Source organism: Rhea americana, unplaced genomic scaffold (genome assembly GCF_003343005.1).
Source record: "Rhea americana isolate MKP2758 unplaced genomic scaffold, rheAme1 scaffold_228, whole genome shotgun sequence".
In the NCBI taxonomy this organism is placed as follows: Eukaryota; Metazoa; Chordata; class Aves; order Rheiformes; family Rheidae; genus Rhea; species Rhea americana.
In genome coordinates this window covers 1,082,995-1,105,520 of record NW_028186344.1, presented here as the reverse complement: position 1 = coordinate 1,105,520, position 22,526 = coordinate 1,082,995, and the positions used below count along the sequence as shown (strand labels likewise).

The following is a 22,526-nucleotide window of genomic DNA, read 5'->3' as shown; positions in this document are numbered from 1 at the left end:
CCTTCCAACCTTGCTGATTCTGTGRTTCTATGGCAAGTGGTAGTGTACTTATACTGGAGCCAGGTGAGGCTGAGTACTGAGCTTCATCAGGACCACTACAGAACTGATAAGCTCCACTGGAGTTACTGCACTCCTGAAACTTTTCCAAGCTCTAAAATTTGGCAGCTGTTTGGGTCCCTGTTGAGCTTGGAAGTTCTTAGGGTCTAAAATGAGCATGATTGCAAAGCTGGAGCATTCACTAAGAGGGGCCTTTTCAAATAATTGGCTGTCACAATTAAGCAGCTGCTTGTCCCACTGAATAATACTCAGGAAGGTAAATAACTGCTGCCCTGTTAGGTGTCCCAATTAACTGCCTTAAAATCAGCTAAGTGTCGTGTACAGTATCTCTGCTCAATGAGCAAAACAGTGGCAAGCTTCTCAGTGTGGGCTRGTGTTTTAATGATACTCCTAGCAGGGGCCTAGTTTGATGTGGGCTCACAGGGCTGAAAGGATCMACAGCAATGTTGGGGAGCGTTGCAGATCAGAAAGTCATAAATCTGGTACGTGCTAGTAAGGAATTTCTCTTCTGGTGAGCGCACTGTCAGAAATCACTGTTAAATTATAGCATTTGGTATTTGTTCTCCCCAAGGTTGTGGGKTTTTTTTGTTGTTTTGTTCTTTTTTGTTGTTTTTTTAATATATGTGGACTATTCTACTATTAATGTGGCTAGACTTTATGGGCTTTTCAGGAAAGCAGCTCTGTTGTTTGTTCATCTTGCAGAGTGGAACTGAGAAACAGTTTGTTTTTTGTGTGTGTGTCTGTCATGATAAAACCTTTTAATTTGAGGCAAGCCAAAACTGCTAAGTTGCAGCTGTACAGCATGTAGAAGTATTTGACTCCTTTTCAGAGGAAGTATTAAAAATGCCAAATCTAACCATGCATGGAAAAAAGTTTCTGCGGGAAAACAGTCAAAATTTTTCCTTTCTTTTGTTTTTTTTCTTTATTTTTATAGTTGATTAACCTTAAACGATAAAGGGTTTTTAAAAGTGGAGTAGGAATAATCAACATTCTGGGCCTTACTTAAAGTATCAGCTAAGTATTGATGTCTAAGAGTCTTCCTCTTTTCTGTATTTCAAATACTTGAAGAATTTTTTGAGGAGGAGGGGGAAAGTGTATCACTTCCTCACATGAATATTTAGCAGTAAAACTGCAAATTTAGATAAATAGAAATACACAATTTCTTTCTGTTATACTTTTATTATAACAGAAAATAGTTGTGAGCTGTTAAAACATCTGACACATGATATTTAGCGGTCTGGAGGGAGAAAATACAACAAATGAAAAATAATGAAGCCATTCAAAATATTAAGGTTTTTTTTGGTTAAAACCAAAGTTTTTAAAAAATACTGTTAATTTTTTTAACTAGGAAAAAGAAAGCTAGATCAAAGAGATTAAAATTAATCTGTTGTGGTATTATTTCTTATTAGATTGAAGAGAGATTTGGCTCTGTATGGGTTGATTTGATACTAAATATAAACTCTTCCTGCCATGTCTGGTACTCTTGCTATGTATGTTTAAGAAATTGCTAGACATGCAGTATATTTATGTACTTCTACAGTTTCTTCCTGCTATTATATAATGGCACTGCAGCTTCTCCTTACTAGTTTTAAATGGGAAGGCAGTCTTCCAGCAAGAGGCAGCAATGGAGAGCTGGAAGGGCTCTAGCACTTGCCTGGCCCCATTGCAGCTGCCCAMAGTAACAGTGCTGTTAGTTCGAGTAAGGAAGCATGAGAAAGCAACTTGCTTTCTGGACCCAAGTTGTCTTGTTGAAGGAACAGTGGCTTTTTCTTTGTTTGCTTTTTCCTTTTCTGGGCTAAATTTAAAAATTTCATTCCTGAATTAAAATTTTTGTAGCAAGGTGTTTAAGTGGGTGAGAAGACCAGCAAATGGGATGTAATACTTTGGTTCAATGTGATTGCCCTAGTTTAACTCACAGTATTCCTTTTTAATTACTATTTTCTCCTATCCTGAGGGCCAGGGATATACTTTTTTTAAAAAACAAGGAAATAAAAGCTAAATGTTTGAAAACAAAGGAAAGGAGGGAAAACTGACCCTTGCCTTGCCTGGCTTGCCAGCATAAAAGAAATTTACATGCCTTAACATCTTGCTGCACAGTTTCTGTATAGGTTAATTACCAGCCGTTGTATAACCAAGGAAGAATCCGAGTGTTTCAGAAAAGTRGAGTCAGTACACACCTGTAAAGGGCTTGCTGGTACCTGGAAGAGGGATCCAAGATCTTTCTTGAAGAACAGGTCACTGTAGTCATGAGCATTTGCAATCCCCTCTTCTCTCTCTCCCCACCTCTGTTGTTAGTCAGGTCTCCCTTGCCTAGTAGTAATTGCAGTTAGCTTAAAACAAGGTCACGTGGGCATTTCTTCCAGCTGCTTTAAACAGCTCTCCCATCCCCTGCCACTCCTCTACTGTGTCACTAGCTCAGATCTTGTAGAAAAAGGCTTAAATGCACTATCTTAATAAGAAACTGAAATCACAGCTTGGTGAAGGTCTTTGGCACCACTGCTGCTTTAAGCAGCCATAGGCATCTACATGCTGTGTGAAAGCACATATATTTATGGAGCTGTGCAATGGAGTGTATTCAAATTGACTGTAGCCCAAACCTGTTCTTCAAACTTGGTTTGCTCCATAGCCGTATAAGCACTGTACTGGAAGCAAGATGAGTGGCATGAAGTTGTTTAAAACAAACTGTTACTGAAATAAATGGCCATCAGACTATAATCTGCATTACTTTTGCAGTGTTGAAAAGCCATGCTGCCCCAGTGCAGCATAGCTCTTGATGCCATCAGCTTGGCTGGTTCAGGAGGATTTTAATGGAGACATTAAAACCGGATGGATTTTAAGCAAGGTGGAGGAAAACAACAGATGACAGTGGAAAAAAAACTACTGGAGAAGCTGAGTATTGATCAGCAGAACCAGTGAGAAGTGTTACAGAGTCTCAAAGGGAGTTTGGCGCACGTGTGCGCTCTGCTGGCAAGTGAAACGGGGCTGGTTTTCTGAAGCCTTGGAAGGGTTGCCTTTGTCACCAGACTTTCCCTACGTGTTTTTGCTTTTGTGAGAAGCAGGCAGGGAGGAAGATGAAGCTAGGAGCTAATGAACTGTTTCAGCCTGAAAAATTGGTCTAGCAGGGTGGACGAAACCTTTGACCCCTTTAACCTTAATGGCATATTTGGAAGAATTTGACTTGACAGCAGGAGGAAGAAGCGTCATCTTTAAGAAGTTTTAGATAATTTCCTTTCTTTTTCCCTCTCTCTCATGCTCTCCAGTGACTGCCTGACTTTTTCTAACTTTTTTTTAAAATATGTAGTTCTTTTATTTTATTGCATAGCTTGACCAGCTGATGTGCTGCCAAGCAAATTTTGTCCTATCTTAAGATTGTTTTTCTTTTTTCTTCTTTCTCGCAAATAACCAGTTTCTTTGTAGCACTCGTCTACAGAAATTTCACACATTCTCTTCACATATTTGTGCTCCGTGTTTAAGGCAGAGATATTGCTCCATAAAGAATGATTCACTTGGAACTGGATAGGACAATATTTCTGTTAATCAGCTGCGTTTCTGTCTGTAGATATGCCTGTGCATTAAAACAAACATGCTGTAGACATGAATTAAGGGGAAAAATATGACACGGAATTTCCTGACTTTTTAAAATTAAAAAAAAAAAAAATCTTTGCCAAGAATAACTTCATCTGCAAATGTTTCTTAAATGTGTTGCACATTTGTTTTTCTTTAAAGGATGGGTGGCCAGGCCTCTTCACATGTGGGCACCATATAGTGATGTATTGTGGTTGTGTGATGATTTGGGCTAGTTTAAAGGCTTCAGATCTTTCCTAATCTGTCTTGTTTTGAAAAAGGCAGGTTAGGGAGCACTGATACAAGCAGGTATTTTGGCAGATCTCATGGGGTTTTGAGAAGTGATTTTGGACAGTAGTGTTTTAGCCTGTCACAGCTGCATCAACAAAACAGAACAAGCTTCACTGAAACACTTTGCCTCATATATTTACATTATATATAATTCTTGTCTAGTTCTGCCTTCTGTTAACAACCCAGAAAAGTAAATCAATTTTCTACCACCTACCAGAAGAAGGACAAATATTCTTTTCTCTGCTCATCTCCAGCCATAGTGCAGTGGTTTCCCTGCTTTGATCTCAGTCTTAAATGCAATGTATCTCTCCCATTACTTGCTAAATAYTATTTTAAAATGCACTCATATATATGCCAACATGTTTTAAAACTTGTTTCCCTAGTCTTAGAAGATTATACCTGATGTTTTCCCTGGTCAGTGGGTGAAAACTGTGCTTATAAACACATTGACTGGTTGCATTTCTGTGAGTTTGGGGTGGGGGGGGGAAAGACACGAGAAGTGTCTATACAAGAAATAGTCTATAATATCCATCTTCTCTGTTTAATTTTTAATTCTGAGAAGGTTATTGACAGGATAAGTTGGATATTGCCAACTTTCTCAGTTGACCTAAGGCAAGACACATCTGGAAGCACAGCATCAAATTGTACTGTGGATTTTTGTCTTAGAAATTGTTTTTCTTCAGATTTTTGTAGAGTGAATGTTTTGTTGTGTTTCACAGAACAGGCATGGTACAATATAGCTCCAGAGGCAGTGCCTCATAAGAATAAAAGCAGTTTTTGCCCTTACTGAAAGATGTATCCAGTAATCTAATTTTGAATTTATATGTAATTGCTTTGTTTTTGCATTTGTTTTTAATAATTATAGGTTCATGTATTGGACAGACTGGGGAGAAGTGCCAAAGATAGAACGTGCTGGGATGGATGGTTCGAGCCGCTCCATTATAGTCAACACAGATATTTATTGGCCAAACGGACTGACATTGGATTATGAAGAGCAGAAACTTTATTGGGCAGATGCTAAACTGAATTTCATCCACAAATCAAATCTGGATGGAAGTCATCGGTAAGAAGTTTTTATCTGATCTGTGAAATTCAGTGCTTTTCTTAGATGTTGTTTAAGCCACATCAGGAGGTCTGTTGCAGCAAGTTTGTCGTGTTAGCACTTGTAAAATGTTTAGTGAACTAGTGCTATCAGACACTTACATCCTTCCTCATCCTCCCCTTTCCAACACTGTGAAGTTGAGTGTGTGTTTCTCCTTTGGAAATTCTGTAACTTAAGGGTTTTTTTTTTTTTTTTTTTTTTTTTTTTTTTTTTTTTGGTCAGAACTTATTTCTTAAAGGGATCCCTGAATTCTGTTCTTAATTGTGTAAGACTACATAGCAGATTTTTCTCTTTTCAATAGGTCTTCCATGCTGTATTGCTGTGATATTCAGAAACGAAGGAAGTAATCTGAAAAAGTAAACTATCACGTACTACTTTTTCCAATTTCATTAATTGTTGGGGGTTGGGATTTAATGGAAAACAGTCTTTACAGAGAAGTATGCTAAAATGAGTTTTCCTCTAACGGCTTTATAGTGAGGATGTAATCATTTTTGGTCTAGCTATATCCACCTATTAATTAAGGATATGACTGGTATTTTGCATACACACATTTATCCTTACTTTGGAGGATGACCTTACTCTTCACTAAATGAGATGGTTTTGACTGTTTGCACATACAAATGAATCAGTTACCTTGTGCCTAAGATATCATATGGAAATAWGCTCAATTTTTAAAGCTTTCCTTTGCCTGTTTTCGTGATGCTTTAACTAGTTTATCTAGGCATGGAATATCTTTTCTTACACCTTTTGTTCCAGCATCTTAGTGACTTGTCCCTTCTTTCTTCACAATCCTTAATCTCTCATAAAGAAGTGGTCTCTTTAGAGAAAACTCCACTGATGAGATAGGTGTTTTCTGTTGACTTGTGGGCAGGAGCATAGCCAGCATGTTCAAAAAACACGTTCACTATCTTCATGTGATAATTCTTTTATGCTCCATGGTTTCTTGCAACGCTGTCTTGAAAGGCTATGTCACATTCTTCCTAAATGTTGCCTGCTAACAGAGTGAAAGTTTTGTTGATCTGTGCAGTATTTTTGCAATGGTATTTGTTTAGAGAAGGTAGCAGGAGATGGGTGTAATATGTGTTTTAGATATGTGTGTTGGGATATAAATATTGGGATATTAATAAACTAGCTTTATTAATTCAAGATGTGAGATAAGGATATATATTTTGAAGTAGCCATTGATTTGTTTGTCTTTTACAGGAAAGAAAACCTTTAATAGCACCCAAAAAGAATTATTTAAAATGGAAGACCATCCCATAAGTTTTCAAGTAATGGAAAGAAAAGGATAGAAATTGTCATGCACAGTGACTTCAGTCTTTATTTATTTATTTTTAAATCAGTTCTAGTAAAAAGAGAAGGAGATTTTAGGGTGTCCCAGTTAAAAATGTTGTCATGTATCTCCTTTGATAAGAATGGAGGTATCATGAAACCAAATACCTAACTGAAGTTAAAGAAAAACATATTTTCTGAAACTGGTTACGCATAGGGCTCAAAGTGACAGCTTGTGACCTGAAAAACTGTAGTGCAAATGTGAGTTTCTTGCACAAATATGAAGTGCTCACAGTTGATGTAGGAGTAAAAAAACTGAACAAAACCAAAACCCCACCTTCCAAATAGCAGTAATAACAAAAAAATACAACTCCAAAATGACTGCCGATATGATTATGCCTAAAACTCACATTATGCATTTGTCCAACAGGATAATTAGGTGGTTTGTTTTTTATTTTTGGATTACCTTTTTATGCCCTTGTATTTATGTGAGAGGGAAAGGAACATATTATTCTAGAGATACACTGCTGCAATCTGGTTGATGTGCTTATAGGCAAGGAGTGTGTATTAGGCTCTGCACAAAATTGTACTAGTTTGGATTGCACTAGAAAATGATGCATGACAGAGCAGTGATTTTTGAAGTGTTAGTTGTTTGGAAAATGCCCTCTGATCAAAATTAATGATATCACCAGTCGAATCTATATTTACCTTCTTCCCACAGAGCACAAATCTCTCTGTCTTATCTAGCGTCTCCATTTTTTCTGTCTCCATAGGTATCTCAATATTTCTTGCAGTCACTACTGCGTTTTCAGTCATCTCTTGCTGCAGACAAAACAAGCCTTTCCCTTACTGATGGTCTGCTGTGAAACAGTGTAAATACTTTTGGCTTCGATATTTTGTTTTTATTTTAAGCATGTCTGTTCCTTCCTATGCCTTTGGCTAACCTTGAAGTGATTCATTCTAGAAATTGGGCTGTCAAGGTATGCTTTTTTTCTTGGTGCAAGGGACTGAGCAGTCCTGTCTCTACAGGGAGTTGAGCTTTCTGTGTAGCAGTTGTGTCTTGTGGCACAGAAGTGAGGTCATCTGAGTCACATCAGTTACCTTATTCCAGAGAGTAAATTCTGTGGAATTGGTGAAAAAACCTGTATTAAAGACTGCAGAGACAAGTGATTTAGATTTTAGGTGTACCAACTTCTACATATTTGTTAAAAACAAACAAAAAAAAAATCAGTCTAATCCTCAGAAGGAGCACTTTTTAAAAATAATATTGAAAATTTTCAGAAATATTTCATGCAATTTTGGCAATATGTTACCATTTAAGAGGGAGAAAGGGGAAATGGTCTTTAGAGGGGAAAGTGCATGTGGCTTCCCTTAAGCACTCTGAAGTGCACAGCACTTCCAAGAGCACCTGTTTGTCCCTAGGCATGTGAGAAAGTTCAGAAGATTCAGAAAAGAGTCAACATCTGTATCCAGGCATTTTTGTTTTGTTTTTTATTCTTCACAATTACATCATGGGAAAAAAGGAAAGACTTGCAGGAGAAGTTAAGCTGTTCTACAATAGGCTTTGTTTTATTACTATTATTCTTTTTCTCTGCTATGATCTCTCAGCCTCTGTCTGTCTTAGGGAAAAGAGATCTTCTAAGACTGTCTAAAGTGATTCTTTTTGTTATATATTTTCTGTCAGTTATTCAACAAAAATTCACCTTTCTCCATCTGATATAATACAACCACAGTAATTTGTCTAGCTTTCTATATTTTGGCTCTTAATTCACTATTTTATTAATCTGTTGTCCATAGCTGATTTTCTAACATGAAAAATGACCAGAAAACTTCTGCAGACAAAACAGAAACCCTTGAGGACTTCCTTTTAAGTAATTAAAAAAACAAAACAAACAAAATTGTTCTTTTCTTAGTCATCCCCATGACCACCACCACCGCAAAAAAAAGACTTAACGGATTGCTCTGGAAACACACGAAAGCAAAGCCTCTCCTTCTCGCCCCTGCCTCCACATAGTCCTTCACAGCGTTATCTTTAGCTCCTGTCCGTTTTCACTCTCCACCTTTGTTTCTTTTGCCACTTGTTTTCTAGAATGGGCCTATTGCAGCTGGTCCTTCCCATGGCGCACAATGCTAACAGGATCCCTTATGTCTACACAGGACTGTTAAGAACAACTTAACATTTGTTAAGAACACCTCACACCAGTTGAATATCTTTTGTGAGCTCTGACTTCTGGAGTGATTGGACAAGAGATTCAGAATGCATTGGGTATGGAGGTGGAGGAGATGGATGCTTAGCAGACACAGCGCAGTCTGCTAGTCTTGCTTCTGTGGGGATATGCAATAAAATCCGATGAGGCCATTTTTTTTCACCACTTACTTTTAAAATGCACCTTTTAAAATGCCCTCTTACAAGGACCACCTTTCTTGATTCTTATCGAAAATGATTCTAAATAGAGGAATGGATGATGACAAGAATTGTATCATCGACTGTCATCTAACTTAGTCTTTTTGGCTTATTTATAAGGTGCTAGTTCTAGTGATCTGACCTTGCTATTTAGACTCTCTCCTAATCATTTAATATTTAAAAAATGAAGGTTTTTGTTGCTGTTGCTATCTAAATTACTCCTGATTAAACAATTTTTGTGATCGTTGTGAAGTGCTGCTAGTTTTTCTGCTGCCTTGCTTGCTCTGGACAAGGGAAAAAATGTGTATCTGGAACCTAGAGCCACTGAAGAACTGGAATAGGCAAATGTTTTATTAAGAGATATAGCTTCATAAAAATACAGCTTCCTAGATCAAGCAGATGAGTAAAGATTTGATCTGTGTGTGTGTGTGTGTTACATAATGTGAGGTGGAAAACACAGTCTATGACAGCAAAATGCAATTGTAAATGTGTTGTGTAAAGAAGCATGATGTAAGACTTTTCATAACAATGGGGAAARTAAGCACTTGTTAGAAGCAACTAACATCTTTATATGAAAAAAAATTAAACAGCCTCAAAAAACATTTTGAATGGTGAGAAATGTAGGTTAAACAGGTAAAGATTTTAGTTTCATTGATGGATAAATTTTGAATTATAATGTTTCAGACAAAGCTGAATATTTGGAATGACTGAAAGGGAAAATTATTGATATTTTTATATATGTAAGAAATAATTTCTTATTTATTCATCTAGTCAGACTATCATGTCTACACGTGTTACCACACAGTAATGAAAAGAAAGATTTATTTGTTAGACAAGGTCATGTATATGCATGGATGCTTGGGTTCCTGCTCAAATGGRTTAGGAGAATGGAAGAGTAAAGTAGGCAAGTAGGAGGGATGTGCAGGGGGGGAAACAAAAGACGTCTTGATTTTTTTTTGTCACATCTCAAGGTAGAAGGAGCTAGATAAGTGCCCTTTAGGGTCTGTGAGCCTCTGCCAAAATTAGTTAGCACCACGACAGCTACGTTGGCAGAGCTTCTCATCCTCATATATTGAGATATAACTAGTTAATGGTGAGAAGCACTCACTGAGAATGTGGAAGAGTAATAAATCCATGAGAAAATCTGTACAGCAAATTTTACAGTGATCACATATATTTACCTGCCAACCCTGGGACTTACTAGCCCAAGTGACTTCACAGCAGTGGGCTCATTAGAATAAAGAGGAAGAGTGCAGAAGTCGATAACTAGTGCCCTTGGTTTGCCAGAGAGAGAAAGGAATGAACAGTTTTTCATGTCAGAAAATAATACTGAGAAAAATAAATTGGTGCATAGAAGAAGAGAAGTTTTTTTTTTTTTTTTTTTTTTTTTCCCTCCAGCTCTTGCCCTGCTCTTATCAGAGCGAACAGTTGCTTTTTGTGGGACTAATTAAACAAAACTGAACTGCAGACAGCTCTCCTGTGAGTAGAGTACCCGAGATAGGTTGGTCTGCTAAAGCAGCTCTTGAATTAATTTTCTCTTCCTTTACCCTGCAGCAGCAGTTCTAATTAGTAAGTTAACACGTTACTGGCTGAAGGGAAATGCACTTACAAGGTCCCCCAGGAAGTGTTGGTGCTAATGAGGAGGGTTTTGAGGCCACTGTATGAAAACATAGTTTTAGGAACTGTCAGAAAGCTAGGTGAGTGCTAGCAAAGAGATGAATATCTTAAGTTTGCACTCAAGCTTTGCTTTCCTATTTTCAAACGTCGATCTGTCTGCCAGATGAATAGTTGCAGATTGGATGAAAAGCTAAAAATATTATGTCTCTACATTTAGAAGAACATTTCCTTTTCATTATTTGTGTATGACTTAAACAATATGTACAAAGACATGGTAGTGTTCTCCGTATACATTTGCATATAGCTCTATGAGGTAAAAATGTTTAGTTTCTTCAACCACTGAAGAGGAATCAGTCTAGGGTAAAAAGTCTATCTGTTGTAATACCTTACTAAAACACTGCAGCATAATTAGAAGAGGAGTAGTGCCCTAATTAAAACTGCTAGAGAAGCCTGCACAAGTAGAATTAATTAAATTGTTTGGACACAGTGCTGGGGTGAATTTCAGGGTTCTTCCACAAGGCACTTCTGAAATAAGATGCTGGAAAGGTGCAGCTTCAAAACATCTGTATTTGAGAGCATGTGCACGCACAGATAGGTGCACATACACGGTGTATAACTAGATCCGCCAAGTCACAGGTCTTTGCCTGTTTGTATGCTTCTATTAAGAGGGAAATATGTAGTGCAGAATGATTAGCCCAGGTGGAGCAACATAATAGCAGCTCATTGATGCTGCTTCCAGGAACTGAAATGGTATAAATTAGTTCAGGAGCATGGCCCTGCTGAAAGCAAAGGAGAATCGGCTCCAGGTGATGAAGCACATACATGAAGCACTCCACAGTCCATGCCCCTCCTCCTAAACTCCATCTCATCCCTTTTTCTTGCCAATCTCCTCCCCTCCTTGCCAGAGGCCTTTCAGCTATTTGATGTATCATGAAGGTGGTTTGACTGAAAGATGACATACAGAATAACTTCTTTTCTCAACCACTGTTTTACCCCCTGATTTTTTTTCAAACTTTCAGCAAAGCTGGAATTTGAAATGTTGTTGCCGAACCTGTTGTTTGCTACAGGTATTTTCTGGAAACTCGTAGTAATTGTGGCTTAAAGTGGCAAAAAAGAAAATATTTGAGTTTTAAAATAGAGTGTAATATCCCACACAGTGTTTCTTGTTTACTTTTTCAGGTAACTAAAACTATGTTTCTAGTCTGCTAGGAATATTTGTACAAGCATTTATGGTGAAAATTCAGCTGAGTTTTCTCAGCTTGTCTTGCAAATGCCTGTGTTAGATTGGTGGAAGACTGTGTAAGTTGCAAGGGTATTGGAGCTCCCTGCCCTGCCTGGGGCACCTGTGGGGTGGGATGGGCATACACAGTTGTCTGGTAGTCTCTCTTCATTTGGTGTTACACATGGTTCATACTGAAAGTGCTTCAGCCGCTTGCTAGTATCTCCAAATGTCAAAGGTCATGGTTGTATAATTCTTGCTGTTTCTGAATGTGCTGGCATTTTAAGTAATCTGTTAATGGAGAGAAACATTTTCTATAAGGCATTATAATTTGCATCATGCAAACCTGTCTCTGCTGTATGCTTTCTTTAATATAAAATAGGCACAAAAAGGATGGTGTAGAGTATGGGCCTTTTCATTTATCTGTGTTCATCAAGAAAGGTAGGTTTAAAAATGGCATTCTGTATGCTTTTTTTTCCCTCACTATAAGAAAAAAAAAAGTCTGAAAAAAATTCAGCTCACAAGTATTTTAGCTGAAAGTAAATCCAGTATATGATAAGAAGTAAAATAAAACACAGCAAATGCAGATATGAGCATCCCTTAAATACTTTCTTCAGCAATATCTAGGCTAATCACAAAGCCTTTACCTGTAGATGGTATGAATTTCTAGTTGTGAATGCTGTGTTTTCATTGGTGATCAGTGTGGTAAATTTTACCTGCCAGTATATACGAAAATGCTCATTAAGGGATAATACTGTGCTTTACTGCAGTGCCTTACTGCACTTGTAGTAGCTGGAATTTAGGAGTATAACAGCAAAGMAAGTTTCTGCTGCTTATGTTTGTTCGTAGCTACAATGCCAATATTACTTTGGTCAAATCAGTATAGGTTTCCCTCTTGACAGGAATACAAAAAGCAAGGACAGATACTAAGAAGGGTGTAAATCTGGTTACATTGAAGTGCCCCCTGGGAAAGAAGTTGTCAGAACATTTTTCCCCATTATTAGAAATCTAATACCTGAGCAAGGGCATTATCCTGCCTGAATGAAGTTGGTATAAGAATATGCATCTGAGAAGGGTGATGTCACACACTTCTTTTTTCAGAACAAATAGTATAGACACTGTGTCTGCTCATTCTAGCATCATTGGCACATCATATTTAGTATAAACTACAAATGAACACTCAAATGTCCACCCCGTTTTTTGCTCCTGTACCAGTTCTTTGCTTCTTAAAACTCTAATCTTCAGTTGTTCATTATAGCAATTGTATAATATACTTAACAAGTAAATTACTTTTTTTTTTCAGTTATAATGATTCTGTTCCAAACTATTTACAAAAGAAGATAGAAGTATACCTAAATTAAAAATAGTCACTCCTCCTTTTTTTCCCAGATCAAACATCTGTGATAGCCAGATACTCAGTTTCATTCTTCAGATTACTGAAACAGAGACCTTTGGGTAATAAATGCTCTGCTAAGAGTGCAATGTCCAATATGGTTAAAGTGTGTGTATTTTGTATGTACATTTACTTATATTTTCCTTGCAGTTGTTTCAGTGTACCTTACTATTAGAGAGCTGGATTAGCTATCTGTGTTTAAGCCATCTCTTTGCTCAAGCAAACAGCCGGCATGCTTGTGCTTTCTGAACAACCTGTGTAACGTGGTGGCTGTGCTTCCCTGACTCAGGCTGTGGCCATACATCCCATTACARCCCTTGCCTCACAGATGGATAAGATGACTGCCCCAAGCCTGCCCACAGCTACTCATCATCATCTCTCTTCCCAGGCACTGCTGTCCTCAGGCCTGATAACTAAACCATGCATGTGAGCAGTCTCGTATGTCATTACTAACCCTGCTCGTTYTGAGTGAGCTGGGTTTTGAGGCCTGAGAGAAAGATATAATACAAGTCTRTCTTTTATACTCATTCTTTAACATTGAGAACATAGCAGTAAGATGAACCACCTTATTCTTTGACATCTTGTGTTTGAAATTGGGTAGCAAAGACAATAATAGGTTTGCCCCTATCTAATAGTCTAAGAGATGGTGCTAGGTATGGGATCCTCCAGAGGGACACTGGAGATATGAATTCAAACATAAATGTGTAAATTCTTTCACAGCGCTGGGCAACCTCAAGGGTAAAATGGAGGGAATGGCAGATAAGGGCTGTGTGTAACTTCTGTTTGTATACCGCATCTACTGATAAAGACAGAGTGAATAAGGCTTAAATAATTATTGATTTTTTTTGTATACAGCATTAGATTCTGGGCTCTGGTTATCTCCTTTTTGACCTCCTTTGTGCAGAATTTATGATTCATGGTCTTAGATGTGGATATTTTTTCCTCTTCTCTTTCTGTTGAGTTGGAAACAGTTTCATTGTATTTTGGATTGAATGGATAACAGCATTGAARCAAAATGTTATTTCAGCTGGCGGTTGCTTCAGTGTAACATTCATTCTGAATATTATGTCTATATACTCATATTATAACAGAGATAGAAATAAGTGTTGCTAATGTGAAGCTGGAATGTTAATGGATTAGAGACGTACAGGCCAGGATGTCTGAAGCACTCCAGGTGTTCTGCAGCTATTCTGATCAGGTCTTGAAATCAGGTAATCATCATGTAGCCATAATAGAAGGGATTTGTTAAATGCAAAATTTTTATTTGTTTTCATGGAGGGATATGGCATCTATAATTACTTTTTGTTTTATGCTCTGTTCTTGGGTATAAAACATTTTTCTGTTTAAGTTCTAGGAAAAAATCTTAATCTTGATATTATTTTTAATTATTTTTATATCTTAATTTTGGTGGCCTCCTTTTAATATGAACAGTTATTATATTTCATAGCTATAATCTAACTTTGGATTTGAATTCTTCTGTTACTTGCAAAAAAGGGCAAATGGAAGAAATTCCAGTGGTTATAAAAGAYAGGGATTTAAAGTTGACCTTTTCTGTCATTTTGCTGTTAATTTTTATTTCAAGTTAGTTTTGTCTTTGTCTGAAATATACGTTATTCTGAAGCAGAAGCTTTTCTTGTTATTATTAATATAAAAATGGTTAGGTAGTCTATGAGTTTTATTCTGTCTTAGTTCAGGAGCCCATCTTATTATGTCTGTTTTGATTTGTTTATTATCTATTTTCTTTTTTGTTATCTTCACGAAGTATTTCACAGGCCTTTCTAGCAGGAAAAGAGTAGAACAAAAGGTGAACATATTTAAATTGGATCAACATTTTCTTCAGGCTATAGAAAAGCATTTGACTAATATTTTTTTTTATTGTAATTGCATCTCTGATTACCATGATGATACTATAAATAGTTGCGTTTAGGAAATCATGATATACAGCACAAATGGAATTTAATTTCAGTAGGAATTCTTGTTTTTTTCTCTTTTTCTCTCTCCCCTTCCCACGTTTCTATCTGTTGTCCCATTCTACTTTTCCTTCCCAGCCAACTAAACAGAGTAAAGGTTGTGACATTCTGAATGTCAATCACAATCAAGAATTTTAAGGCAAATTTGTTTAATTATATGCCAGCACAGGAAAGATTAAGGTTATTGTGTGTTTATTGCCATCTAATGTGTAGCCAATTTGCATGCTGTTGAAGTCAGAGATGTTTACTAAACTAATAACATTACTCTTCCTCGCCTCTCACTTTCTCATCATTGCTGGTGTCTCTTTTTAATGACACTAATAGTTTGAATATAGCATTTGAAGGGACTGAGAAGTTAGTGTAGGCTGGTAGGATGTAGTGCTTCTTGCTGTTGTTTACTTATCACATCAAACCTGGGRCTAATAATAGGAAGGCTGGAAAGAGATACCCACAAGCAATTCTCAGGTCTTTTCAATCCAATCACACCTGCAGCACCCTAACTGCTGCCCTTGATGGAAGTTTTTACTAGTAAGGCCAAAAACCTGGAACCATGGCTGCTCTTTGACCACAGGTGAGTGCATGTTTCGGTGGTGAAGCATGCTGTGTATGGGAAGCATGTACTTCTGTCAGCCCCATACAGTGGTTAAACACTATCTATGGCATTCTTTTCCTATTCATTCATCAAGGTATGTTTAATAAATAACCATTTAGGACAGAAGTCATTTTACCTCTTCTCACCCTCCAAAGCCCAAGCTCTCCAGCTCTTAAAGCAGGTCTTGTTGAAAACAGTTGCTCTTCACTAGCCATAGGAATACTATTCCTTACTCTTCCTTTTCCTGTTTTTTACCCCTTGTCTCACCAGCCTTTCCCCCTCCTCCGCCTCATTACCGTGGAGCAGTCAGCCCCAGGAAGGCTTGTTTAGGGCAGTTCAGCCAGTGCTTTGGCACTGACACAAATTGTGCATCTGCTTTTCAGCAAAGCTGCTAGCGCAGCCCAGGGAACATGTTCAGAAGAGAAAACAGACCCTCTGATTCTGCTGATTTGAAGTGAGCTATTACCTTGTAATTGCTTGCTGGAGAATAGTGTCTGTGAATTATATAGTTCTAATATTACTTGTACTAGTAAAATACAAGGAATATGTACCAGTATGTTTGGGCCAAAAGCCATTTTTGTATGACAGTCATATCTACTAAGAAAATTACATAAGTTTAAGAGTATTTGCTTTAAGACTGATCGTGCAGTCAAATGAAGTAGCTCCCTCATACTGCTGAACCTCACCTGATGAGGGCTTATTTCAGTAAGGGTCACAGTTCAGTTTATGCATTGTTATAGGAATAGATGGCTTCCAAAAGTCAGGCATATCTAGCACTGTCTGCTGGGTTTGAAGGCTTATTCTCACTAGGAGCTTATGGGCACTAATTGCATTTAAAAAATAGCTTAACTGTTTTCAAAATGTAGTAGTAAGAATGCTTCAGAAAAATTATGTATCGGCACAGTCACTTGATTTTGAACTTGTTCTCTTTGGTGAGGGTTTGTTCACATGACAGCTTTGTATTTTATTGCTTATATTCCATATAACAAAGTGCTCAGACCATCACAAGTCCTGCTGTAAAATAAGATTATTATTTTTTTGAAAGAATTTAGGCTTTAGGAATGGAATTTGTACAATTTTTTCAGAATAAGTATTTCTTTATACTGAGTAGCATGTTGTGGTGTTTTGGCATCACTTTTTGGTTGGTAGTTTTCAGCTGTAAAACTCTTGTAAGATTCTCAGATTATGCACTTAATTAGAAGTAAATACATAACTGACTGCAGACAAATAAGAAGGAAAAGATAACATGTCACAGTTTTTAGTGCAAAATATCAAGAATCATATAATCACAGAGTCAGTAAGGTTGGAAGGGACCTCTGGAGATCATCTAGTCCAAACTCCCTGCTCAAGCAGAGTCACCTAGGGCACATTAGACAGGATTGCATCCAGGTGGGTTTTGAATACCTCCAGAGAAGGAGACTCCACCACCTCTCCGGGGCAACCTGGTCCAGGGCTCTGTCACTCTTGCAGGAAAGAAATTCCTCAACATATTCAGGTGGAACTGCGTGTGTTTCTGTTTGTGCCCGTTGCCTCTTGTACTGTTGCATGGCACTACTGAAAAGAGTTGAGCCCCATCTCCTTGACACCCTCCCTTCATATACTTATCAATAAGATCCCCTCTCAGTCTTATCTTCCCCAGGCTGAACAGGCCCACCTCTCATAGCCATTTCTCATAGGGCAGATGCTCCACTCCTCTGATCATCTTTGTAGCCCTACACTGGACTCTCTCCAGTGGGCTCCATGTCTCTCTTGTACTGGGGAGCCCGGAACTGGATGCAGTACTCGAGGCCTTACCAGGGCTGAGTAGAAGGGCAGGACCTGCTGGCAACACTCTTCCTAATGCACTAATAGAAGTTTTTGTTTGGTCTAGAACTGGAACATTAGAGTGACAGCTAAAGGAATGTATGTGTATTTCTCAGGAATAGAAAAAATAGAAACTTTAAAGATAATGCATCTTTTTCCAGAAGCTAGGTTAAAAGATAGGTAATGACTGTAGCTTCTTTGTACTCAGTCATTTGTAAAATATACCTTCAGGTTCCTTGCTTTAATATACTCCTGTGTTTTATTTTAACATTCATTAGGAAAGCAAGAGTATTTTTGTGCCCTACTAAACCAATTCACTGCTGACTTTCTTGCAAAAGTGATGCAAATAGCGTGTGGGTATTTTATCCATAAATATATGGATACTGACTCTTTCTGCTGCAAGAAGAAAGTTGGGAGGCTGGCAATCATCGTATACTTGAAGTGGAGCTATGTGTGAAGCCCTTATGCTTTTGCCTAGGGAGTAGGATGGGTATCTGTAGTGTTCATTGGGAGCTTGTGTGTATGCGTCTGCAAGCATGAACACTTATGCACTTGCACAATTGAGAGAGAGGAGAGGTAGAGAGAATCACTTGTGAAAATGGTGCTTATGTGGCCCAGTTTGGAGCAGGATATAGGACCAGATGACCTCCAGGGTYCCTACCATCTAGAATTTTAAATAAAATAGCCATAAGGATTGAGCTGCTTAATTCTAGTTCTGAGGAACCTGGGTATAAATAATTAGTTTCTACATTGTAAGAACCTGGAAAAACTGTCTTMAGCAACGTTTGTGCTGCATTTTTGTGATGGCTAATGAGCATGTGTGTGTGTATATACATAAAATACATGGATACACATGCTAATTTTGTTTATGAACCTGGAAACAGGTGGTGACCCAGATTGCTCAGAAATGATAACATTACTGTGGCAGATGATCAGTAGAAGTCTGTTTAATGGCACAGCTTTTAATTAAAAAGGAAATCCTTAATAATAATTGTAATAATGAATTGTGTAAAGTAAGTTTAAGGATTTCTTTACTTTTAAAACTATTTGCTGTTAAAGATTTTTTTCTTTTGGTTCAAAACAGGAAAACTAGAAGAGATTAGTGGGCTGCTGATTGACCAAATAGTGTCTCAGTTTGAAATCTGTTGAGGCTGAAAGCTATGGACAGTGTGTAGCAGCAGGCAGCAACCTGACTCGCATAAAATCAGCTGTTCTCCCTGCCTATACGTGATGATGATGCAGAGCCCCACAGCTGTTGAATGTTACAGGAGTCTGAGCAAATAGTTGCAGACATGGGTAAGAGTTTTAGCTGGCATTTCTTGGATTTGCCAGCATCAGTAGGCAGGCTGAAAATGGGACTTCTGTCTCATTTTCTCCCCAATCCCCACCTCCTCCAGTTGTTCATCAGATTGAGTGCACTAGGTTTGTTTCCTGTAAGTAAACAGGAAATCTTGGTCAACAATAGTGGCTCTGTAAAACTGCTTTTCACAAAGGCTATGTTCAGGTAAAACTGTAGCATGAATTGTGCATAAATATTCCTCTTTTTTTTCCTTGTACCCTGTTAGGCAAGCAGTGGTTAAAGGCTCCCTTCCACATCCTTTTGCTTTGACGCTGTTCGGGGACACATTGTACTGGACTGACTGGAACACACATTCGATCTTGGCCTGCAGCAAATACACTGGGGAGGACCTGCGTGAAATACATTCCAACATCTTCTCTCCCATGGATATCCATGCTTTCAGCCAGCAGAGGCAGCCAAATGGTAAGCTGCCTTGCTTTCTTTTTTAAAGTGCAAGTTGGAATTGATTTGCTAAAGTCTTAATTAATCCTTCTGTATGGTAGTGAGTGGCTTCACTCTCATGATGGTGCAACTTTTCCAACGTAGTGATTGGGAAAAGACCCAAAGAGAAACCAAATATTCTTTACGCTGCGTTTTAATGTCCAAAAAAAAATTGCTTTTCTTCTGACTGCCACATTTATACTATTGTATTTGTTTTTCTGCTTCATTTGCAGCTTGAAGGCAGCTTGATGTTTTTATTTTTCTGAGAATTAGCTCTTGAATGGAAATAGTGTTAGTGTGGCAGATGGTATTAAGCAAGACTAGTTCTGTGTAATTACCACTGTCTTAACCATTGTGTTAATTTACTGTGTTTGCATTTTTTTTTTAATATAAACAACCTACTATACATTCAGCACTAACATGCTGAATAGTTTGTGAAACTGAAAAGAGCGGAGATGAGAAAAGGTTCTTCTTTAGAGCTAATTATCCTTCCCCAAGAAAGGAAACAGTGAACATCCAAGCATTTTGGTACCATAAATACCCTGCTACTCAACACTTGGAATTAATTTTTACTTATTCTATGTTTATCATTTCCTTCTTTAATCTGTATTGCTGCCACCAGTTCTACCACTCAAAAGCCATATGTGTCTTGACACATAAGATGAGGTCTTTTGTTATCAGAAGCATTAATCTGTGTGATTTATGTTTAACAGCTACAAACCCATGTGGAATTAATAATGGTGACTGCTCCCACTTGTGTTTGATGTCTCCTACCAAGCCCTCTTATCAGTGTGCATGTCCCACTGGTGTGAAACTTCTTGAGAATGGAAAGACCTGCGAAGATGGTAGGCTTGGTTTTTAAAAATCCTTTTAAATTAAGCACAGATTAATTTTTGGAGGGAAAGGGGTTCTTCCAGCTTCACTGCATAATGCACATTAAGGATATGAAATTGTGAAATGAGGTATGCTTTTGTGGTACAGATGTGGTAGAAAAAAATGCCCTCTATTTTTCAAAGAAGAAACTTAGTGTCATGGCCGAAGAGTAGGTTATCTCTAGTCACAAAATTTAGGTTACAGTTGTCACTACTTGCCTGCTAGTTTTTGCCCAACATTTATGATGCCTACCTCCTTTATCTCTAACATTATTGATCATGGACTTGTTTTTGGCTAACAGGATTGTATGATTAAAACAATTTTATTTTTAAGACTTGATGTTCATTTATACACATACACACATGCATAAATTAGGCACCTACATCTGTATGTAGAAATAGAAATGAATGGCATATTTTTAGAGGTGCTGAAGGTCTTTCAGCCTTAAAACCCAAAACATGACTGAGACTTAGGGCTGCTGATGCTCACCAAAAACTGCTTATAGTGCCTTGTTATGTTTTTAATGTGTTTTATTTCAAATTCTTACATTCTGCAAGTATAGGCCTTCTTGTGACATTACTGTGGCTTCTATAACACATTAAACAGTATCAAAATAGACATTGGGAGAAAATTAACTCTCTCATAAATAATCTTTTATTTACTCCATGTTCCTCTATGACAGGATAAAGCAGAGGAAGAAACAGTAAGATATAGCAGAATTAATTGTAAATAAGGTAAATAAAATATATGCAGGAATAATTTTTATGCTAAATTTTCATTTTATATTTTTTAAAAATTCTAAGCTTGTCAGCTACTGTTCAGTGTTTTCTGTAATTTCACACTATTTCATGCTTTCTGCTGATTATTTTTGTGTGGCAATGTGTGTCTGTGTGAACCTCATTAAAATAAATTGCTGCTCTTATATGAGAAACCTCAAAAACAGCTCTTAAATTAGCCTTTCAAGTTTGTTGTAAGAACCTACTGATACTTGCACAAGATGTTATTCTCCCACTTCTGCCAGTACAAGGAACAAGCTTTAATGATAGTGTTCTGGGTTGGTTGTATTTTGTTGGAATGTGACACAAGTTATGTGTTTTTCTCAACACTTGACAGGCATGGATAAACTTTTATGGAACTAGATAGCTAAACAATTGTTACCCAATACAAGCATATTCCCAAAAGTAGAACTACATGAAAAACCCACATAGTGAAGTCTTGGTCACCAAGCCAAATGAAGGTAAAAAGGCAGAAAAGCAGAGGCTGAACAACAAAAGACAACAGTTGGAACAAGCCAGAGAGCAGGAGAGATTGGGGGAGAGAGYGAGCAAGAGCAGAGGAGAGAGCGAGCAGGAAAGAGAGAAATAGCTTCCTTTTGACTTCCTGGTGACTGGAAAAAGGCTAGCATCTTCCAGCAAGATGGCTGTCTCTCTTGTGATTTAAGAAACAGGTCTTTCTATCCAAGATGTGCCATCTTCCTTCCTGAGATCCAGCACCGTGTCCTTACAGAAGCAATCTACCACCCTGGTAAACTGCCCTGTGCTAAAAATATTGGTAGTGTTTTTAGTGTGTCAAAATAGATTACCAAGTCAAATGGATGGGTGGACTCCTGAGGAACTAGTCTAGACTTTCAAAAATAAAAACCTTTATAAAAGGACTTGAACTCCTCGTACAGAGATATTCAAAATTATCAGTTCATTTCTTCAGCCATTCCTAACATTTCAGAATATGCAGTTATTACTCTTACTCCTTGAACACATGAGGATCCAAACTGAATGTTCTGCAGCTGTAAAGTATACATGGCTCACAAAATATAGCTTCTGTTTTACCAGGAATTTTATTTACCAATTTGCTGAGGTACTAAAGCATATTGTCCATTCATATGGGGGGGGGGGAAAGTACAAGGCCATTTATTTATGATAGTCTTGTTGATATGATGTTGTGTTTTTACCAACCATTCTGCCACTGTGTTTTCTAAAATACTGTTCACATCCTCTCTTAAGAAGAGATATAGGGCAGGAAGGGAGGAAATCGAAACTGTGTTTACTTAGCTCAAGGCATGTTGTACACTGCTGCTTATTGGCCTTAGAGTCAAGTACATTACCAAGTCAAACAAGCGACTCCTCAACCTATGTTTGAGATCCATTGGTTTCCCTTAACTTCACGAATCCTGCACAGAGCTGATTCCCAGGAGGAGTGTAAAGGCCAGAGGGATTCCTGTCAGCCTGCTGGCTGCTCAGTTTGCTCCGGTGTTTAGAGCTAGGCTTACCCCAAAATCATAAAATATTTTGGACTCTTTCACTCCTGAAACTGAAGAGAGTTACAGATGATAGGTTTAGGGCTTTTGCGAGTGACCTGTGACTTTCTAGAGCTCTTCAAGTCTGTATTTTGCTCTCATTTCTCCTAGTTGGGAAGGCTACATTTATTAATTCAGGGGAAGGGAAGGAAAGGAGGAGACGCGAATGGCACTTGGTCAGAACCAGGCTAGTCGAGAAACAGGTTTTGAGCAGTAAATCTGTACATGTTTGTGTGTCTACTTCCTTCCTTGGGTTTCTTAATGATACTGGTGAAGTAAATGTGCACTCTTTTTTT

General features: G+C 37.8%; 1 protein-coding gene across 3 annotated transcripts in view; it reads left to right on the top strand.

The window, feature by feature from the left end:
• The window catches only part of LRP6 (LDL receptor related protein 6), a 127,668-nt gene that overhangs the window by 45,740 nt on the left and 59,402 nt on the right, over positions 1 to 22,526 (top strand). For all 3 annotated transcript variants that reach the window (XM_085305907.1, XM_085305905.1, XM_085305908.1), the window contains exons 3-5: positions 4,778 to 4,975; positions 18,850 to 19,046; positions 19,778 to 19,909. In XM_085305907.1, coding sequence (XP_085162033.1) covers positions 4,778 to 4,975; positions 18,850 to 19,046; positions 19,778 to 19,909 — 527 coding nt within the window. The remainder of the gene's footprint in view (positions 1 to 4,777; positions 4,976 to 18,849; positions 19,047 to 19,777; positions 19,910 to 22,526) is intronic.